Raw genomic sequence first — 18,864 nt, 5'->3', positions numbered from 1 at the left:
GTTGTAAGGCGTCGCTTCAAAACTGTCAGTCAAAGAATACTCGAACACCTAAACTTTATTTTGGGTTGTTCGTGTTGTTGTGGTGGATGTGCCCTGAATGGCCGGTGACCACCCTCAGGAGGTCCATCCTCTCACCCCAAATCAGCTGAGAAAGATTCCAGCTCATTTATGACCCTAAATAAAATGGATCGATGTGCTCCATTGATTGGAAAACAGACTGAATACAGAGAGAAGTGAGGAGATACATTTCTTTATATCTTCCCATATAAGGTAACAGTTGTACAAATGAATATAAAAGCTAAAAACTTTACAGTAAATGTGTTAAGAAAATACTTTGGTTTTATTTTGTAGTCATAATGCTGCCACCCAGTGGCTGCTGTGCAGTCAGGCACATCAATTCAAATCCAGAGTCAACCCAGGTTAAAGTTCACCATCCATAATCCTTACGAGGGTCGCTGGCGTATTGTTTTTATATCTTATTTACACCAGCATACTGCAATGTAACACACCGAGCTGTCCGCCTTTCCTTTTTCTTGGCATTCAGGTCACACATTGGAGGTGGCCAAGCAGGGTGCATTTGGCGAGGAGAAGAAGTCACTGGCGCAAAAGCCCTCTTCAGATAAGTGTCCGTACTCGTTGTTGTAGAAGGTCTGACCCGACATCTGGTTGAAGAAATTTGGATGTGTGGAGCTGGTGGAGCCGAAGTTCCGACTAAAGCAACCGTGAGAGGCCGTCAGAGGCTCCGTGCTGCTGCTGCTGCTCATGCGTCTGAAGGCGAGACACCAAAATGTCAGCATTGTCTTGGTTTCTACGTATTAGTACTGCAGAGCATCCAATAAGGTGTTGAGGTGAAATGTGTTTCTTGATGACTGGGCAAAACTAGGATCAGTATTGGGTATGATTATGATATTCTGTCTTAATAGGACTGAACAATTTGTCAAATTCAAATGGTCATCGTTAGGATGTTGAAGGCAATTTTCAAAATCTGCTTATTTATTGCTTGTAGCCATGGCCTGATTTTGTTGAAAAAGAAAAAGACTGGGTTAAAAAGGGAAAAAAAATATCTTTATCTTCTTCATCCAAATATTTCGAAAAGGTCATTCTAGAGCTGTAATTTGAATTCCGTGATTGCGCGATACTTTTGCTCACGGTTCTCATCCCACCAAAATCTAATATCGACTCATGCCTAGTCGGTTGGTAGGCTTTACTATTTATATAAATGTATGTACAATTTATTTATTTATATAGTGGTGTCTACATAAATTCAGTGCAGTCCACAATACATGTTTTCATCATGCAAGCCTGACCTATAAGACCAAAATATTTATGTAGTGTAAATATGATCCAGCAAAAATGAGAGATTCATGATTATCAACATTGCTTGTGTTTGCTAAAAAAATATGTCAAGAATGAAAAAAAAAAAATCCCATACTAAATCCTAATCGAAATAAAATAGCAATCATTGTATAAGTCACCTTTTTGCTACAGCACCCTTGCGCCCGTGTTCAAGTCTCTCCAACTCCTCCGAAGCTAAAACCATCCCGCTGTCTGTTTGATTATCCTGCAAAGATAACGTCACATGAGATCTTGTGATCCGCCGACCTCAGAAAAAGCCCAACAGCCACACCCTAATATCAACTTTCTTTCTCATTTGGATGATTGAGAAGATGCTCTTGAACATGTCTGTGAAGGCGATAATAATATTTTTAAGTGTTGGGCAAGACCAAAACGCACCACTGCACCTGGAAATTAGTCATTTAAAATTATTTGCTTTATATTACTAAAGCACCAACGGCAGTTTAGTGGTTAACCCGTCTGCCTTACAAATGCTTTTGAATCCTTGCTCAAGCTCTTCAGTGTAGAGTTTTATATTACTCAAAATCAATATGTGTTCCTGTGGCGCAATAACCCCTTAAAAAGTGAATAACTTTGAAGGTGAACTCAGGCCAAATGCTGTATATATTTCACGAAATTGCTAATAATAGTACGACACTTCCTACCTGAGTGCTCTTCTGAGGGTGAATCTCTAAAGGCAGCTCTTCAAACGTCTTCACTCTCGGATGGCATGTCTTTGAGCTTCCCACAAACACGCAGCCGGCAAAGGGCACGAAGTTATAATACCTGCTTGAAAGACGAGTGAGAGGTCAGCACATCAAATACGTGACAGCGCCTCACAATGAGACTTTCTTCAATTCAGACTCAAATAAAACCTCAGCTGACCTATTCCGCTCACGGAACACGTCATGAACAGCTAAATGATCTCAATTCTGGTCCAGACCCCCCCAAGGGTTTTGAAGTTTAATGACCATACTCCCAACAGTTAGGTCATTCCATTCGGGGAAAAAAAAGGAAAGAATAAAGCAATAAAAGCTCTTTGAATGGCAAAAAAAAAAAAAAACTCAAACGAAGCTGACCTGTAAACAAAATGGTGTCAATTGACTTTTCATCACGGGTTATGTTTTTTATGTTTTTAGCCACTCCCCCATATTCAAGACACTGAATGGCAGTTTGTTTCCAGTCGTCCATGCATGTGGCATGTTTGTTTGCTTGTCCCCGTGGCTTTTGGGGATTCGGCTACAAAAACTAGTGTGAGTTCTCCATCCTGCTGTCGGTGAAATGTGGATTTGGACGGCAATGACGTGTGACCATCCCTGATTGACAGCCCAAGGCTAGTTTCCAATCTTGAAAGTCTCAATCTTGAAGTGAAAAGTTCTTTATCCTGGCTTCGAAGTGACCTGTCACGGTTGATATTAAATCTCCGGTAAGGTGTTTGCCGTAGTTTGGTTGGAACATGCTGTCGCAGTGGAGCCGTAATTTATCACTCCAAACTCTTGCTGCAACTGATAAAAAGCGATTTCGACGCATTCTATTATTATTGCATGAGGTATCGCATAAGACCAAAGCAAGAAATACATCAGCACCTCATGGGCAGCACATTGCCGGCGAGCCTCAATTCCTCTTCAGATGGAGGCCGTGATGATGCTTGAGAAAAGCCGTCGTCTTCCGAGCTTTGCGAGTGGTTCAGAGGGATGTAGTCCTTGCCATCCTGAGATCAAATTTGATCGGATCAATAACCGGGGGACACTCTTGCTGTGGATTTATTTTTTCACAGGTCAATCTCACGGGCAGACTGTTGTCCTGCAGCAGGTCTCCCAGGGTTTGCACCAGGGTGGGGAAGAGGGGCCTCTCTTTTGGCTCTCCGTGCCAGCACGCCAACATGATGCCATATCTACCAGCAGAGGGCAGCAAAGTCACGCAAAGAATGCTCAACAGCCAACGATGCGTTCATCCATTCTCTCTACCCGTTAATGATATTCAAATTCAGTCTTTAGGACGATATAATTTCAATGGAAACGCAAGTTTTTAAGAATTTAATTTATGCTTAGTCATGTGATGGACAACTGTGCTGCATCACAAGGTGACGTGACTACTTTGATGATAAAGCAGATGGGCAGGTACAATAATCCGTTGCACATGATTAAAATGTAGTAAACTAAAAAAAAAAAGAATATTTTTATATATTTTTTCAGTGTAGGTAGGTAGAAAATAGTAATATTATATATATATATATATATATATATATATATATATATATAAATATATATAATATATATATATATATAATTTGATTATCCATAAATAATTGAGTTACAGATTAGATTAGGGACAGACACCAGTCACCAATTTGGACAGTTTTATTGTGTACTCAAGTTGAAGGAAATTTGTGCCAAACATAACATAATTTGCCCTGGCAACCCCTGACAAGTGAAAATGTTTTTTTCTTCTTCTTCTTAGAAAATGTTGGTAGTAAAATGAGTATTTTTCCCCATGCTTTAACAAGCTCAAACTCATGAGCATGGATAGTTTTTCCCCTGTTGGCTCAAAATCCTGACCTAACATGCTGGGTTGGCTATTTCGCCCAGTTTGGGTTACTTTGACCCAGCATTTTTACGAGTGCATCTATCTTCAGGATATACCCTCAAGTCTTGCCTCACTACTCATATCAACCTTCCCTTGGGTCTTTTATTATGTATTAAAAAATCAATACATTAATTATTTAATTAAATAAATGAGAATAATATCAGAATAAATAAATTTTAGTTAAGCATTTTAATTTTATTAATGAATAAACTGTTGATTAATACAACAAATAGCGCAGGACTCTTGATAATCGTAATTTTTAAGAAAGCAGAACGGATGTTGCCTCGTGTGGCCGGCGGGCCGTATTTTTCCCACCGTTGATATGGAGCTTACATTTCTGGGGAGGCTGTTTCTGGCGATCTCATTCTGACACCATCTTTTAATCGTTTGCAAAACTCCTCATCAATTTGCACTCCAGGATATGGAGAGGCACCTGGAAGAAAGAAGAAAGCGCGAGATAGAACAAAGGATCTGGTGCATGAAAAATTAGGCATGACGATTTAATCTGCTTCGAGAAATCCAACAAAATTCCCAAGTCCTCTGTGCTGACGCAGTGATTTACACTTCAATGGCGACCCCACATAACCAGAAAAGACTGCGTTTGAACTTCCCTTTCTTTTCAAATACTGTATGTGTCTTGATAAAAAAAAAGTTTTTGTACCAAGTGAAAAGATTTCCCAAAGGAGAACTCCAAAGGACCACACGTCACTCTGGCTGGTGTACACTTTATCAAAGATACTCTCTGGAGCCATCCACTTTAGAGGCAGTCGGGCCTGTGAGGATATCAAAGCACCACACAAATATTCCAGCTGAGGCACAAAAGCATAAATTGCATTTATACAAAAGTGAACTGTAATGTTGACTTTGCTAACAAAGTCATGAGCAGATGTGTCTGTCGCACGTACGTTGCCTTTCCTGACGTAGTCGGGGTCTTTGTATATGTCTCGGGCCAGACCAAAGTCGCAGATCTTCACAACGTTGCTTTCTGACAGAAGAATGTTGCGAGCCGCCAGGTCTCTGTGGATACACTGTAGACACACACACGAGCACACATGCGTCAAAATGTCGCAGATTCACGCGTGTGTGTGTGTGTGTGTCCAACATTGTTTCCGACATTGAATTTAATCATCTGTTAGTTTTACTTTGTTTGAGCGCTCGCTGATATGCGGCGCTGGACTTTGTCTGCCAGCCCCCGCAGAGGCTTTGCCGAGCATTTTCGAAATCCACTGCGACCTACAATCTGTTTACAAAGTTCCGTGTCATGCTATTGTTTGATATGTAAAACTTTTCAGTTTGATCTATTCACAGCGAGCAATTACGATGAGACAGATGTGATACGATGAAGCCAGACATTCAACAGAAAACGTCTGAAGGGGTACAAAGAAGCAGTGAAATATCGGTTTTAATGAGCTTCCCTCTTCTCATATAAAGACAAAATCAATCAGGGACAAAAACAAGCAGTATTCAAAAAAGTACAAAAAAAAAAAGGCTATATTGATTGATGTTGCTCAAGTTGTCCAAACTTGCTTCATCAAGTTGATGGCGACTGTATGACCTCTCGAGCACATTGTTTCTTATCGTTGACGGCAAGCTCGAGCCACGTGGGCCAGATTCGAACCTCCAAGTCATTTGATGTGGCCATTTGCTGGTGCTCAATAATTCAGTGAATTCATAGCGACATAGCAATGTAGAGGAATGCAGTTTTCAAGTCGCAAAGGCTGCGACTTGGAAAAATCAACTGTGCTCAAGATGAGTCATGTTATGAAATGTGCAGAAAGAGGAATGTGAACAAATACATGAATAAATAATCGCATATTAGTAAATCACAGTCACGGTTAGATCGTTTTTCAAATCGTTCAGCTCAACTGACTGCCATCGTTTTTCCGTCATAAATGATGAAATGAAAATAATCAACCACAGTGAGCTCCGTGCCTAAACTGAACAAACTAAAGTTAGTTACTGTCGACTAATTCCATGCTACCAATTTGCTGCCGCAGAATAAAAGCGACCTCTGGTGTTCTTATCGGGAAGTACGTAATGACCTTTTTAATGAACCGCAAACAATATCGCAGAATAGGCTGTTATAACTACATTATAACAATACTAAGAGAACAAAGTGTGTATATTTGAGAGGCTATTTTCTGGGATGGCCTCATTCACCGACTGCGCTCATGTATTTCAGCTGCGGAGTCTCTCCATGCTTCGCTTCGTAGCCATGACGACATTTGAAATTAGAAATGTGCTGTCGTTAAGTATGATGGTCAAAGATCATGTGATACAACGTTGACTGCCGTGTTACATTAAAGACGTCCAGTTGCGTCTAGTTTAGAGAGAAGCTAAGGATTGTTTTGCGTCTGACTTTGTTTCACTGAATGATTTGCATATCTACAAAGGAGTTTTAGTGCATCCAATCGCAGCAATTTCCGCTATTCCCCACGAAGCAAAATGTTGCTTGCCTTTGTTCGCCAATTTTTTTTTTTTGTTTCATGGGCTTTCAGATGGACAGATGAAAATATGGAAGCCCATCTTTTCCTTTTATCACCATTTTTGCCAAAGCGCGTGCTTCTGATTAGACTCTCACTCGCCACAATGTGATTGAACATTTGTCCCCTCTTCTTATTTGTTTTTCAATCCATCAAATGAGAAGGATTGCGCTGGACTGATGATTTTTTTATGAGCTCACCAGGACAAATAACTCGATGCAGGATGTCATTTATGTCAGTGGTCCCCAAACACTGGGAGGGGCGCAGGCTACTTTTAGACGTCAAGATATTAAACACACATACGAGCAAAATGAGTGTTATAGTGTGAATAAAAAAAACACAAAAGCAGTGTTTGAAAACACAAGTAAAATGAAATAAAAATTGCGGCCCCTTGTAAATATAGAAATATACCACATTTATCGGTTGAAAAGAACAGCATTTTGCGAATGCTTGCTGCTGTCCTTTGACTTGCTAATGATCTGAGCCACAATCTAGTTCCTGCGAATGCAACCTCGAGAGACAAATCACCGCTGCTCACAGACTAATTGCTACAGTGCTGATAATGAACCTTTCTAGATGCCAGGAACTCCATCCCACGGGCCACTTGGAAACTGTAGCAAATTAGATCTTCTATCGTCAAAGGCGTTTTCCACAAATCCTCCACTGTGGGGAGAGAGACAAGGACTAAAATGAAAGATGAAAGCCACTCAATCTGCTCTTTTTGCCACTCACGTTTCTCCACGGCAGGTTTCCGACAGGCCGTGTTGGATGATGGCGTCTGAAGGCCGACGAGCGGGGAGGAGGACGGCGAGGGTGGATGCTGGCGAGTTTTTTGGTCCGTTTGACCGGCTTCAATCATCCGTCTAACTTGGCTCTGAGTTTTGGGTGAGCGATCCTAAATGGGGAAATGAGCCAAACGCTTTATTTCATCAGTTGGAATCACGCCTGAGTGCCTCTCTATAATTGACGGCGGTTTCATACCCTATAGGGGAGGAAAAACTCTCTTTTTGCTCGCAGGAAGTTGGACAGATTCCCGTACTTGCAGTATTCCACAATCACCATCAGCGGACCTGCGCAGACAAACACAAATGAGACCAACCCGTCTCGCAAGAAAACACAGCAAATTATTCTTGCTTTCCTAATCCGTAAAAAATAAATGTAACACCCAATTTGACATCATCTGGAATTAGCCAAAGAACATTTCTGTGCTCCCATGCCGCCATTATATAATTGCCTTGGCAGACTTGTTTGCGCTTTAAGCATAAATGGCACTGGAGAGAAACAACAGTAAAACAAACCAAATAAAACAAAGAAGGTCTTGCTGTGAGCTAACCGAGGGACGACTAACAGGAAAGGGTTCCCGCGAGGACAAAGCATCTGTTCCAACAAAGACGAAACAGCGCAGCGCAGCGCAGCGCAGGGCTCATTCGGCGCATTCATGCACTTCAAACTGACCATTTGGTTTGGTGCAAGCTCCTAACAGGTTCACGACATTCAGATGGTTGCCGATGTGAATGAGGATCTTCAGCTCGGACATTAAAGCTTTGTGCTCGCTGGCCGTGGCTCCGTCTGAAAGCACAGAAGGGAAGGTAAACATCGCTTCATCTGGAATTCAACGTGGGCCTTGAGAAGAAAACGTTTGCTCGAACGCGTCACGTGTTTGACCGCCCGGGTCCAGCATATTTCATGCAGGTGGACGTGTTTTAACACACATTCGAGACACACTGTCCTGGTGTTCTCTTGAAATGAACTTCCATTATAGATGACTCATGCTCATCAAGCGGCAATGACAAAGCTATACAATCATTTCACTTGTTCATCGAGAATCTTAGGCTTTCATTATCCCACTGTAAAAAAAAAAAAAAGCAATTCCCCTTTAAAAAGCAATCACAGTTAGGGCTTTTTAATAGAACAAACTGCCTCATACTATTAGGGAAAATTGTTTCCTAGAAGAGGGAAAAAAGTATAAGAAAACTTTAACTTTTGGATACCACCCTTTGGTTTTTTCGTGTTTTCTTTTTTTCATAACTTCACACCCTCCCAGACCACTCACCTCCCTTAACAGAACGCAGAACGCGATCAAATCTTCTGTCACGCTTGCATTCATTACTTTTGCAAATCACAAATTACTGAATCAGTCTGCCTATCTGCCTGACTTAAAAAAAAAAAGAAACAAAACATAAAACTCTTAATTGCCAAAAATCTTTCAAGTTACAATGCAGTTCAGATCTTTCCACCTTAAGGGTGAAAAAAAAAAAAGCCACAAAAACAACAATTTGAATTGTAAAGTTGGCTTTGATTTGCCGGTCCAAATCGAATTGTTACATTTTGAAATCGCTCCATCCTTGAATCGTATCGCGCCCCGTGTATCACGAATCGGTTTTCATGAGAGATTCACACCAAGTATAAATCGAAATAATTCGATTTGATGTTTGTAATGATTTGCATGAGCAAAGATTTGATGTATATTTTGCCACACCAAACTGCGCTGGAAACATACAACTGTCCAACATGTCTTGGTTAAAATTTTAAGAAAGAAAATTTAAAGCACGTGTCTCACTGAACGGCGAAGCTTTCCAACATTGTGCAGGTAACATTTTTTATTTGTCAGGGTTCGTTCAATGTTGCAGTGAGCTACGGTCTTTCCCGCCTGATATTTTAATCCAGACAAAAACTGAGAATCCAGTGATACATTTGAAAAGATGTCTCTGACCTTTCAGCATCTTGACAGCCACAGTGTCCAGACGTGCGCTCTTGCTGATCCCGTAGATTGACGCCTCAATGACCTTGCCAAAGGCACCGTGGCCTAAAACTTTTCCTGCGTCGAGAGACGCCAAACGGACGCAATAGTTAGTGCTTGATATTTACTGGGGCAATCTCAGCATCATGAAAGCAGCTTAGCAAAGGCGGCGTTACAAAACGTAAATGCATCTGGCAGACAAGTCAGAAAAATGACAACTTCAATTGCAACGTTTGGAAAACAGAACGCTCCAATGAGTTGCATCCACGAGCAGATGCTTTTTTTCCTCGGGGTGTTTTTAAAGAGCCGTGCAGGGAGCGAGTGCAATATTAAACATTAGCACTTTTCTTGGCAGTCTGCAATCTAACCTCGGCCAATAAGAATTCACGGAAATGGAAACCGAATTCGGTTTCATCCGTATGTTCTTGCCTTTGTTTTTCCCTTGTGCGTCGTTGCCACCTGTTAACTGCATCATCGCCAGCATGCGTCCGTGATCACCCCCCCCCCCCTTGTGGGTCACTCACCCAGTCGCAGTCGGTCCCGGGGGATTTCCCACTGGGAGGAGTCATAAGGCAGATATTCACACTGTTCATCCAAGGGGACCTCCAAAGGGTCCATGATGATTGACAAATAGCCCGTCTTAATGTCTGCCGGGTTAATCTGAGGAACAGAGATGATGCATTTGCAGTGAGCCGGAAATGAAAAATGAAAAGAGAGTCATGCTGCTGTGACCGAGTATTCCCACTGACGACGCCATCCTGCTGCAGAGCAGCTGTGAGGTGATGTCATTTGTGACGGAGTGAGCAAAAAAGTAAATAAAAGCCTATTGGGGTGGGGAGTCATCATGCGCTTCCTTGTTATAAGGGTTAATAGCGACAAATGGTGTAATTGGACTCCGAGGAGACATTGGAAGGCCTCCGAGCAAACGGCAGCGATCGAAGAGGAGGTTGATTTCGAGGTGAATCAAAGGTTAAAGAGGGTCCGTCTCATTTCTCAAACACACAACCGCGGAAAAGCAAGAGCGCCTGACCCGTTTCACGTTGCAGAATATGAGGATGAGCAAAGCCCAGAAGAACACGGCAATCGCTCCGGTTCCGATGAGTATGATGATCTCCACATTGGCCTTATCGCTGGAACCTAAGCAGAAAGAGAGGAAAGGCATTTTAGGATGGGAACATTCCAAAGCCAACACTAAGTCCAAAGTTCCCCAAAGAGCCATTCAGCCGCCACCTGCAAATTCAAATCATGTCACATTAAATTTACTTCAACTTCATTGCGGCCAGCTTTGGCGTGCCCAATTCCAATCTTCAACTCAACTAAATAATCAAGCTGACCTTGGGGAAAAGAAACCCAATCTGCTCAAAATCCACAACTCCTCAATGAGTGGGTTGGAAAAACATTTTTTTTCCTGTGAGAGACGAGCGTCCAGTTGTGTGGAAAAAAAAAAACATATGGATGTCAATAAAAGTCTCTTAATTGTCCTGTTTTCTGGGTTTGAAGGGCATGCATACACACTCCTACGAAGGGAAGGAAGTGATTAATTCATACATTCCTTTATGTCCCGAGTAAGATGAAAAAGTAGGCCTAGGCATTCTGCCAAAGGAGGAATTGTAAGCACATGAAGACAGAGACGTAAATAAATACATATTCACTTGTGTGTGCAGCCGCACTGACAAAATGAGCACATGTACGCACACACATACAATATGCACGTCAATCAGGGATTTGTAATTGAAAATTCCTGGTTTGATGTGGTGTGTTTGGAGGCAGCAGACAGCCTTGGGATCTTCAGAGGTAATACCGAACAAAGCCCCCAAGCGTCATCATTCATTACATTGCGCACTTATTTCTTGGTTGTGTCACCTGCGGAGCGATGGAATGCCAGTGTCAAATAATTTAAGAGGGATTACAAGGTTTTGCTGTCCCGGGAGCTTGAACATATCTGGTGTTATGTATACTTTAGGCCTGTGTACCGCTGCACTGAAATAATTTATTGTACTGAGGAGAGGCGTGCACAGAATCTTGGGATAAGGCCGTGAAGAAAACCATTTAGCATCAGTGGGCTGTGTTGGAAGGAGCCTTTGTATGCTAATACAGTTCAGTACTATCGGCCTTCAAATGCTGAAGGATGAAGAAGAAAAGGGATTATATCCAATAAAAATTACAGAGTGAGTGGACTTGCATCCAAAGCAGTAAGTGTCCAGGGTCACGATAAGCATCATCAAATGTTATTAACGTTAATGTAGAGACCGTATTTTTTTTCCTGTAACGTACTGGTCGAGTCATGGTCCAAACACCTCTTGTGAATTTTAAGATGTGCAAAAAGTCCTGCAACATTGAGCAGTTGGACAAGGACATTTGAGTATTTAAGGAAAGTCAGATGAAGTTTACCTGTCGCTACCTTTATAAAATAATGGCTTAAGTCATGTTTCCAGAAAGCTCGAAAAACTGCACCAACTACAGATTAGGTACACCATTGGCCAGCATTCTAATGCAAAAAAAAGATTGTTTATTGTGTGTATTGAAGTGAAATGTTATACTGGAGCGCATGGATAGGCAACTTAAAAGCACTTCCTAACTAGATGTATGACAAAAAAATTAATATGGATGAAAATACTTCATATATTTAATTTTTTTTCAATACATGCATAAAAGAGCCACTATTGTAACCCAACAACAAATGTTTTGAAGCAACCCACAAAATAACCACATACTGTATTTTTTTTCTTTCCAGTGCAAAGGGATCATTGACCATTCAAGGATGGCACAAAACCGTTGAACAAGAAACCAATATGAAATGTCAAAACGTATTCTGAAATTAAAAATCAATCAAAATGTTGTGATTGAGCCGCTTTGTTCATCCATCATATAATTTCAAATCCACAAAAAATATTTGGCCTACTCAGATTGTAGTATAGGGTAGTTAAGACCCTATGGAAGCACAAATAAGACATCTGCCATCTAGTGGTGATTGGTGATATTACAACTTAGAACTGCAGTCGACCCCGGCATATTCACAGTTCAGCATTCGAGGATTCCCCTAGTTTTTTTTCAATATTTTCTTAATAAGTTGGATTTCTCCTGGTGTTTCTTCCAATTTCACCCGTTTTTTTTTAAACATATTGACTGTTTATCAGTTTCTTTTTTTGTTTGTTTGTTTTTAAGAATTTGTTGGATTTGTTAAACCCCCCCCCCACCCATTTTTCACCAATAAAATAAAATAAAAGGTTTTTAGTCGTGGAAGTTAATGTAGGGGTCTGTAGGACCCCAGTTGCCCGCCCTTGCTGTAGAGCATTTCAAATTCATCCTGAAATTTCAACTAACACTCAAATATAATATCCCTAACTTTTTGTGAGTAGTATGAATTAAAAGTCCAAGAAAAAATGTCTGGCAATGAGTAGTTTGACCCTAAAACAGATTTAATTCTAGTTCCAATATTTCCATTAAGGGAACATTTTAAAGAAATGGGACATAATAATAATAATAATAATTATAATTTGCCCTTTATTAGTCCCACAATGGGGAAATTCGAGATTCGAACCCAGGCCTCCTGGGGAGACTGGTTCCTGAACGCGGCGCCTTAGACCACTCGGCCATCCTGGACACCACCGGAATGGACTCTTTCAACCTTCAGATTCTAGTCAAGGGTATAAAATGATGCCACATCAATGATTGTAGAGGCAGCTACAGCAATACAGTCAACTGATAATCTGCATTTTTCTAACATCCGGACAATTAATCTTTAAGGTGAGCAAATCATCAATCTGATCAATTACCCATGAAGCCCTCTACTGCAAACCTATTGAATTATTCATCCGGGTGACATAATTACTCCAGTGGTCAGTGACTTTGATTATATTGCAGTGGTGTGAACATGCCTCAAGCGGTGAAATGCGAGAAGTGACTGATTAAAATTCCGACCTGAGCATATGTGGTGCGTCAGCAGTGAGGTGCTTTTCTCTATTGCGTTTGCGGATTTGTGATTCTCACCAATGACGCGGATGGCAGCGGTCGAGTGGACACAGCCCCGCTGGTTGCAGGCCGTGCAGGTGTAAAGGCCGGCATCCTCCTCCCGAACTCGCTGGATGCTGAGGGTACGGTTTGAATCATGCAGCTGGATCCCTGCAAGGAGTCATGTAATCAGGGGCGGAGATTGAACTTTTTCTATAGGGGGGGGGGGGGGGCTGGGCTGGGCCGAACCCTGACGCGTAATCATCAAAACATCCTCTACCTTCGCAAACAATTGTAAATATTTTCCCCATTACTTTCACATCCTTTGCATTGAACCGTTTGTCCCCGCAGCCCTTCTGAGGAGCCCGTCACTCGCCCCCGTATCTTCAAGGAGAGACAGGCTGAGAAATCTAATGAGTCATCACCGTCAGCAACATAGAATTTGCGTGTTTGTGTGCATAGGCATTCATGCACAGTACACATCTGTGCCAATTTGGTTTGTTTGAAATAATATTTCAGCGGCATGAAATGCATGAGAGGGTGGTGGGTGGATTGGATCAACCCCCTAAAAAACAGCTGTGTTTTTTTTTTTTGTTTGTCCTTGAGTAATAATGAACACTGTTATCTTGCTTTTATGTCTAAGTGGAAATCTTGATCTGAGCAATGTCCCAAAATATGCAAACTCTGACCAACAATGTGGGTGTATGAGAGTGTGTGCAGCTTGCGAGGTGGGTGTTGAGTTGCTGTGTAAAAATATGCATTATCTACAGTAGTGTTCCGTTAGATTTGTTGACTTTACCAGATATATATATATATATATATATATATATATATATATATATATATATATATATATATATATATATATATATATATATATATATATATATATATATATATATATATATATATATATATATATATATATATATATATATATATATATATATATATATATATATATATATAGAACTAGGCTGTTGGTCTATGTAAAAATGATGGATGGTGCCATTTACCATTCCAGTGGTGGAATCACAGAGAGGACTTTTGAATTGACAGCAGATCATAAAAATTCAAAGACGATTCATTCTGTGACACAGGTTGACTTAAAAATTGTTCCAATTCCATAACATTTTCAAATGCAAGTCTGTATTTACATTGAAATCAACGTACAACCAGGGGCTGAAGTAGTTTGGGATTTTTTTTTTGTTAGTTTGTATTTCATTTTGCCCTTTTTTAATTTTACTTTGAATAAAATGGTTTATTTTTGTTGAATTTTTATTAGCTTTAGTATTAGTTGACTCTTGAGCTATTTTTGTTGTGATTGCCCCAAACAAAAACATTTAGTTTTTCTAGCCATTCAACATTAAAAGGAAACTGAAGAAACATGAGTAGGTTGTAATTTCTTTTCCATGGCTGTATAAGTAGAATTTGCGGAGTACGAGATTAAAAAACCCCCAAAACAAAACAACACAAAGTATTGTGTTGTAAAGTAAATAAAACTACAATTTCCAAACGACTCTTCAACCTTCTTTCTTTGACACAGCCGTTCTGTAATACTGAAATAAAATTATTTAAATTAAAACTCGTGTAGAACATAACTGACATTGACGGAAATTAAAAACATATTAGCTAGAATAGTCGTTTTAGTAAAATGTATTTTCAGTTAGTTACTGTTTTTTTTAAGCAAAGTGTTTTTATTTTATTTCGTAATTGAAAAAGTTTTTTCTATTTTAATTTTGGTTATTATGTTAACAATAATAACCTTGCATGTAACTCAAATAAGGTACAGTGGCTCTCCGCTATAATAGCACACGAAAAAATTACTTTTTTTTTTTTAACACAAAAAGGCTAGAAAAAAATGGTGATCAACCTGCAAAATGCATTTTACACATAGACATAGACACAAATAACAGGGGTTGTTTACCCCCCGCCCCCAAAAAAGCCCCAAAACAAAAGAAAAAAATAATCTAAGTAAAAAAATTTTTAAAAAAAAAACAAAAAAAAACATATCATTACGATGTAATTACATCCTGTTTTTTAAAAAAATGTTTGACTTGGGCAATTCCACAGCTTTTTGCATCGGTACGACAATTGTCGGTTTTGCGAAAATAAGGTGAATGCTGACGAAAGGATCACTAAAACAACAAAGCCAGTGCGTGGTGGACAATGCAGACACGATCATGTACCTGACATTTGGTGAAGCGGCTGGTTGTCTTTGAACCACGAGAGGTGCGGCAGAGGTCGTCCCTCCACGTCGCACTCCATGTGCAGCGATTCCGTCACATTTACGGTCTGGTTGGTGAGACTGCGCTTGTAACGAGGCGCCTCCAGACCTGAAGATGAAAGCACACGGACTCAAAACTGAGCGATTGGATTTGTGTGAAACGCAGTATCAGTCATGGAAAAAAAAAAGATAATATTGCTGATAAAAATTCTATAAATGATTTCGACTAAAATTAGGATGGGGAAAAATTATTGAAAAAAGAAAGAGGAAAAAAATCTGAGGGTGCCAAACTTTGATTATGCAGGGATCACCTTTAATTTTAAATTGTAATGCCACCATTCACCACTAGATGGCAAATATGTCTTAGTTGCACTGACAATGGCTCTAATGATGCCCTTTACTACAACGTGAAGGTGTAGTAGAGGGAAGAGTCATTTTTGGGAAAATATGAACAAAACAAGTTCTTGCTTTATGTTGGATTCTCGTAAAGCAGTTTTATGCCGTCCATGAATGGTCATTTTTATGCAAGGAAGCCCTTTGCACCAGATAAAAAAAAAAAAAGATTTGAGCATGTGGTTATTTTGTTGTTTATCTCAAACCTTTTGTTTTGGGGTTTGGATAGTGTATCTTATCTTTAATATAGGCATTGAAAAATATTTTATTATCAGGTATTTTGCACGTAGGCATATATTTTGTCCACTTTTAAATTGAATTGGTTCTGTGTGGCCCCTTAATAAAAAATGGTTATTAGCAGCCAATTTTTCAGTATATGTTATTCAGCCTAATTGCTAGCTAATAATATTGAGAATCCTCAAGTGAAGGTAATTTATGTTGAATAATTGAATTACTGAATTCAGTCATTCATGAGTTCAGGATTGTGAACATGCTCGTAGCATGTTGATGGTTTACGATTCTGTCTTAAGAGCTTTGCTGCTATTTTGTGGCATCTATACCCAATTACAAAATAATTATTCACAGGGGCTTCACTGCATTCGGTCCACACATGATGGCAGAGAGGGCAAAGTTGAAGAAAATCACGGCATTATCATTCCATTACTTCTTGCTGGCACCCGAGCGAGATTAGAGCATGCGATCGAGGCGCACATTATGTTGTTCAGCCCTGCGGCACCTTAGCTCAACTTTCAATGCTGTTGATGCTACATTCTTCACTATGCGAGTGTGGACTTGCGTGGGCTGCTCAATGCATCAGTGTGCATTTGGAATCCATGTCCACTGAGTGCTTTCAGGGTACATTTCATGATTATCCGACTGTTTCTTTTTAGAAATGTAATACATAGAGGGTTGAGTCCATCTTTTTTGTCCCTCACCTTTGACAGACATATATCGGAACAGACAATGCCTCTCGCCGCTCCGTCTGCTCTGAGCCTCACACACATAGTGACCCGCGTCTTGCAGCTGGATGGCGGTAAGGGTGAAATCCAGGACCCAGCTGTTGGATGCGTCCTGGAAGATGAGCTGTCCGTCAAGGGCGTCGGCGTAGAGGTGCACGCTTCTGCAGTCCAGTTCCTGGGGCTTGCCCTGCAGGGCTTGGGGGTCCAGACGGTACCACTGCAGCTGCTCGTATGTGTAATTGTCGGCACTGCAGCACAAAGACACCTCGTCTTGCTCCAGGGGATTCTCTGATGGATATACATCTACGCTGAACCCCTCAGGGATGGCTGTTACAAAAAAATAAATAAATAAATAAAATAATGGGACATTTCATGGGAAATTGACTTTTGTTTGTACGCAAATAAATGGCGGCATAGACCCATTTATTGGCTGATACATTTATCTAAATCAAAAGTACGGTAAATAATAAATCAATGATCATAATAATTCCTAAAAAAAAAAAAGAAGTCGATGGCTGATAGATGACTTTTCAAACTACCCTCAACATTTTTTTCAAAAAGCATGAAGCAAAAATCTAGCTCCTTTTAAAATGTGTTTGGAAACTTTAAGCCACCGTTGGCAAATGACCTCTAAATGATAAAATGATCTTGACAGTCACACTGTCTGATCAGTAATGAATTCACTCACTGCAGATGAAAATCAAACTAATCTTGCAAAGTAAAGGTACTCAGCCTTCCTTTTGATTTCAAGGCGTAGATGTACTCGACTGTGCGGTGCACTTGCAGAGCTTTAAATAAAAGGTTGCATAATGATATTTCCTGCCTTGTTAAATTATTGTTAAATGTGAGAAATTGTTCATACATACAATGACGGGTAGCCCTTCATATTAACCAAAGTAAGTTTCAAATATGCTGGTGACCTCTGATCTACCGTATTATGTATGAACATATTGTATGTGAGGCACTTTGTGATTATATGAAAAGTGTTCTAAAATGTACTTGTCGACACATCTAAATCCATACGTTTTTTATATTTTTTGACAAAGCTGGCCAGCAAATGATCCCAATTCCGCTCAAGAACGTTCTCTGTAATTGCTCAGTACCCATCCTGACGCAAAGGAAATGCCATTTAGCATTTAGTGGGGTGGCTCTTCAATATTTAAAAAGTCTACACACCCCTGTTCAAATGCCAGGTAAAAAAAATTATACCAAGATCAATAATTTCACATCATTTTGTCACAATTAATATGTCCACTGTCAAAGAAATTAATTTGTCATATTATCAAGCTTCAAACCTATGCTTACAGGTCAGAAGGTCACAAGTGAACATATACCTCTTTGCGGTTTGGAATTAGTGTCTGCGCTGGCAGCAGAACAGGAAGCCGGCCAGCTCAAACTTAGCAGAAGTGTGAACCAAAACATGTCTTGTAAACAGAAACTGTTAGAATAAGCAGGAAGAGCGTGGGCGAGTGTGATAAAGTCAATGTTCAAGTTTTCCATTCTGTATGAGTTGCATATTCAAATTGCTTATGCTGCGATGCAAATAAAAAACACACGGGAGCAGAAGCTTCAGCTTTTTCTCTGGGCCTCCTCACACTGAGGGCTTTGGAGGACTGCTCCTCGCGAGTGACAAAGACAATCTTGGCTGGTTGATTCATTTGTTCAAGCTTGTTTTGACAGAAACATCCCTGACATCCCCATAACTCGTACAACTCTGTTGAATTTTGTTTACAATCTTTTTGCGGGAGGAAGTCCAAATAAACAACTGAGATAAAGTGGTGGTTGCACAAGTGTGCGCACAACAGCCAACAAACGACACCCAAAATATTCACATTCAAAATCATGCTTCATGGGAGTCAGCACTGACCTGCAACCGAAAAGTGTTGTGATTAATTCTAAAAAAAAAACACAAAACAAAAAAAACAAACACAATCAGTTGTTCTAGTGGGCTTTTCCTGTCATTGTTTTCACTTTCCAGCTGAGGACTGAAGTTTTGTGCTAACACTGATTTGGAAACGTTCATTTTTCCCTTTACTTTGTTTAATGCCTTTGTTCCAGCTGAAGAAAAAAACGCCTCAAAGCCGCCATCACCATGCTTCACTCGATGTACTTTAAATTGTTCTTTCGCTAATGAGCAGTGTTGTGACTGAGCTGTCCTTTTTGAAAAGATGGACAAAAAGTTAAACCTTG

The 18,864-nt window shown here is 40.2% G+C and overlaps 1 protein-coding gene across 3 annotated transcripts in view; it reads right to left on the bottom strand.

The window, feature by feature from the left end:
* Positions 1–291: 291 nt before the first annotated feature.
* Positions 292–18,864, bottom strand: part of flt4 (fms related receptor tyrosine kinase 4) — a 56,452-nt gene continuing 37,879 nt past the window's right edge. For 2 of the 3 annotated variants that reach the window (XM_088293200.1, XM_088293202.1), the window contains exons 13-30: positions 16,651–17,001; positions 15,285–15,431; positions 13,135–13,266; positions 10,175–10,281; positions 9,669–9,804; positions 9,118–9,222; positions 7,860–7,973; positions 7,386–7,474; positions 7,137–7,299; positions 6,973–7,067; positions 4,827–4,949; positions 4,583–4,694; positions 4,255–4,354; positions 3,124–3,229; positions 2,922–3,046; positions 2,001–2,124; positions 1,476–1,561; positions 292–768 (exon numbers count right to left, since the gene is read on the bottom strand). In XM_088293200.1, the coding sequence (XP_088149326.1) occupies positions 546–768; positions 1,476–1,561; positions 2,001–2,124; positions 2,922–3,046; positions 3,124–3,229; positions 4,255–4,354; positions 4,583–4,694; positions 4,827–4,949; positions 6,973–7,067; positions 7,137–7,299; positions 7,386–7,474; positions 7,860–7,973; positions 9,118–9,222; positions 9,669–9,804; positions 10,175–10,281; positions 13,135–13,266; positions 15,285–15,431; positions 16,651–17,001 (2,438 nt within the window). In that variant the 3' untranslated portion in view covers positions 292–545. The remainder of the gene's footprint in view (positions 769–1,475; positions 1,562–2,000; positions 2,125–2,921; positions 3,047–3,123; positions 3,230–4,254; positions 4,355–4,582; positions 4,695–4,826; positions 4,950–6,972; positions 7,068–7,136; positions 7,300–7,385; positions 7,475–7,859; positions 7,974–9,117; positions 9,223–9,668; positions 9,805–10,174; positions 10,282–13,134; positions 13,267–15,284; positions 15,432–16,650; positions 17,002–18,864) is intronic. The other variant, XM_088293201.1, reaches the window with a different exon arrangement.

The sequence above is a fragment of the Idiotropiscis lumnitzeri genome, chromosome 4, assembly GCF_059441095.1.
Source record: "Idiotropiscis lumnitzeri isolate Australia: NSW breed Sydney's pygmy pipehorse chromosome 4, RoL_Ilum_1.0, whole genome shotgun sequence".
NCBI classification, from domain to species: domain Eukaryota; kingdom Metazoa; phylum Chordata; class Actinopteri; order Syngnathiformes; family Syngnathidae; genus Idiotropiscis; species Idiotropiscis lumnitzeri.
This window is presented reverse-complemented; position numbering and strand designations above follow the sequence as displayed.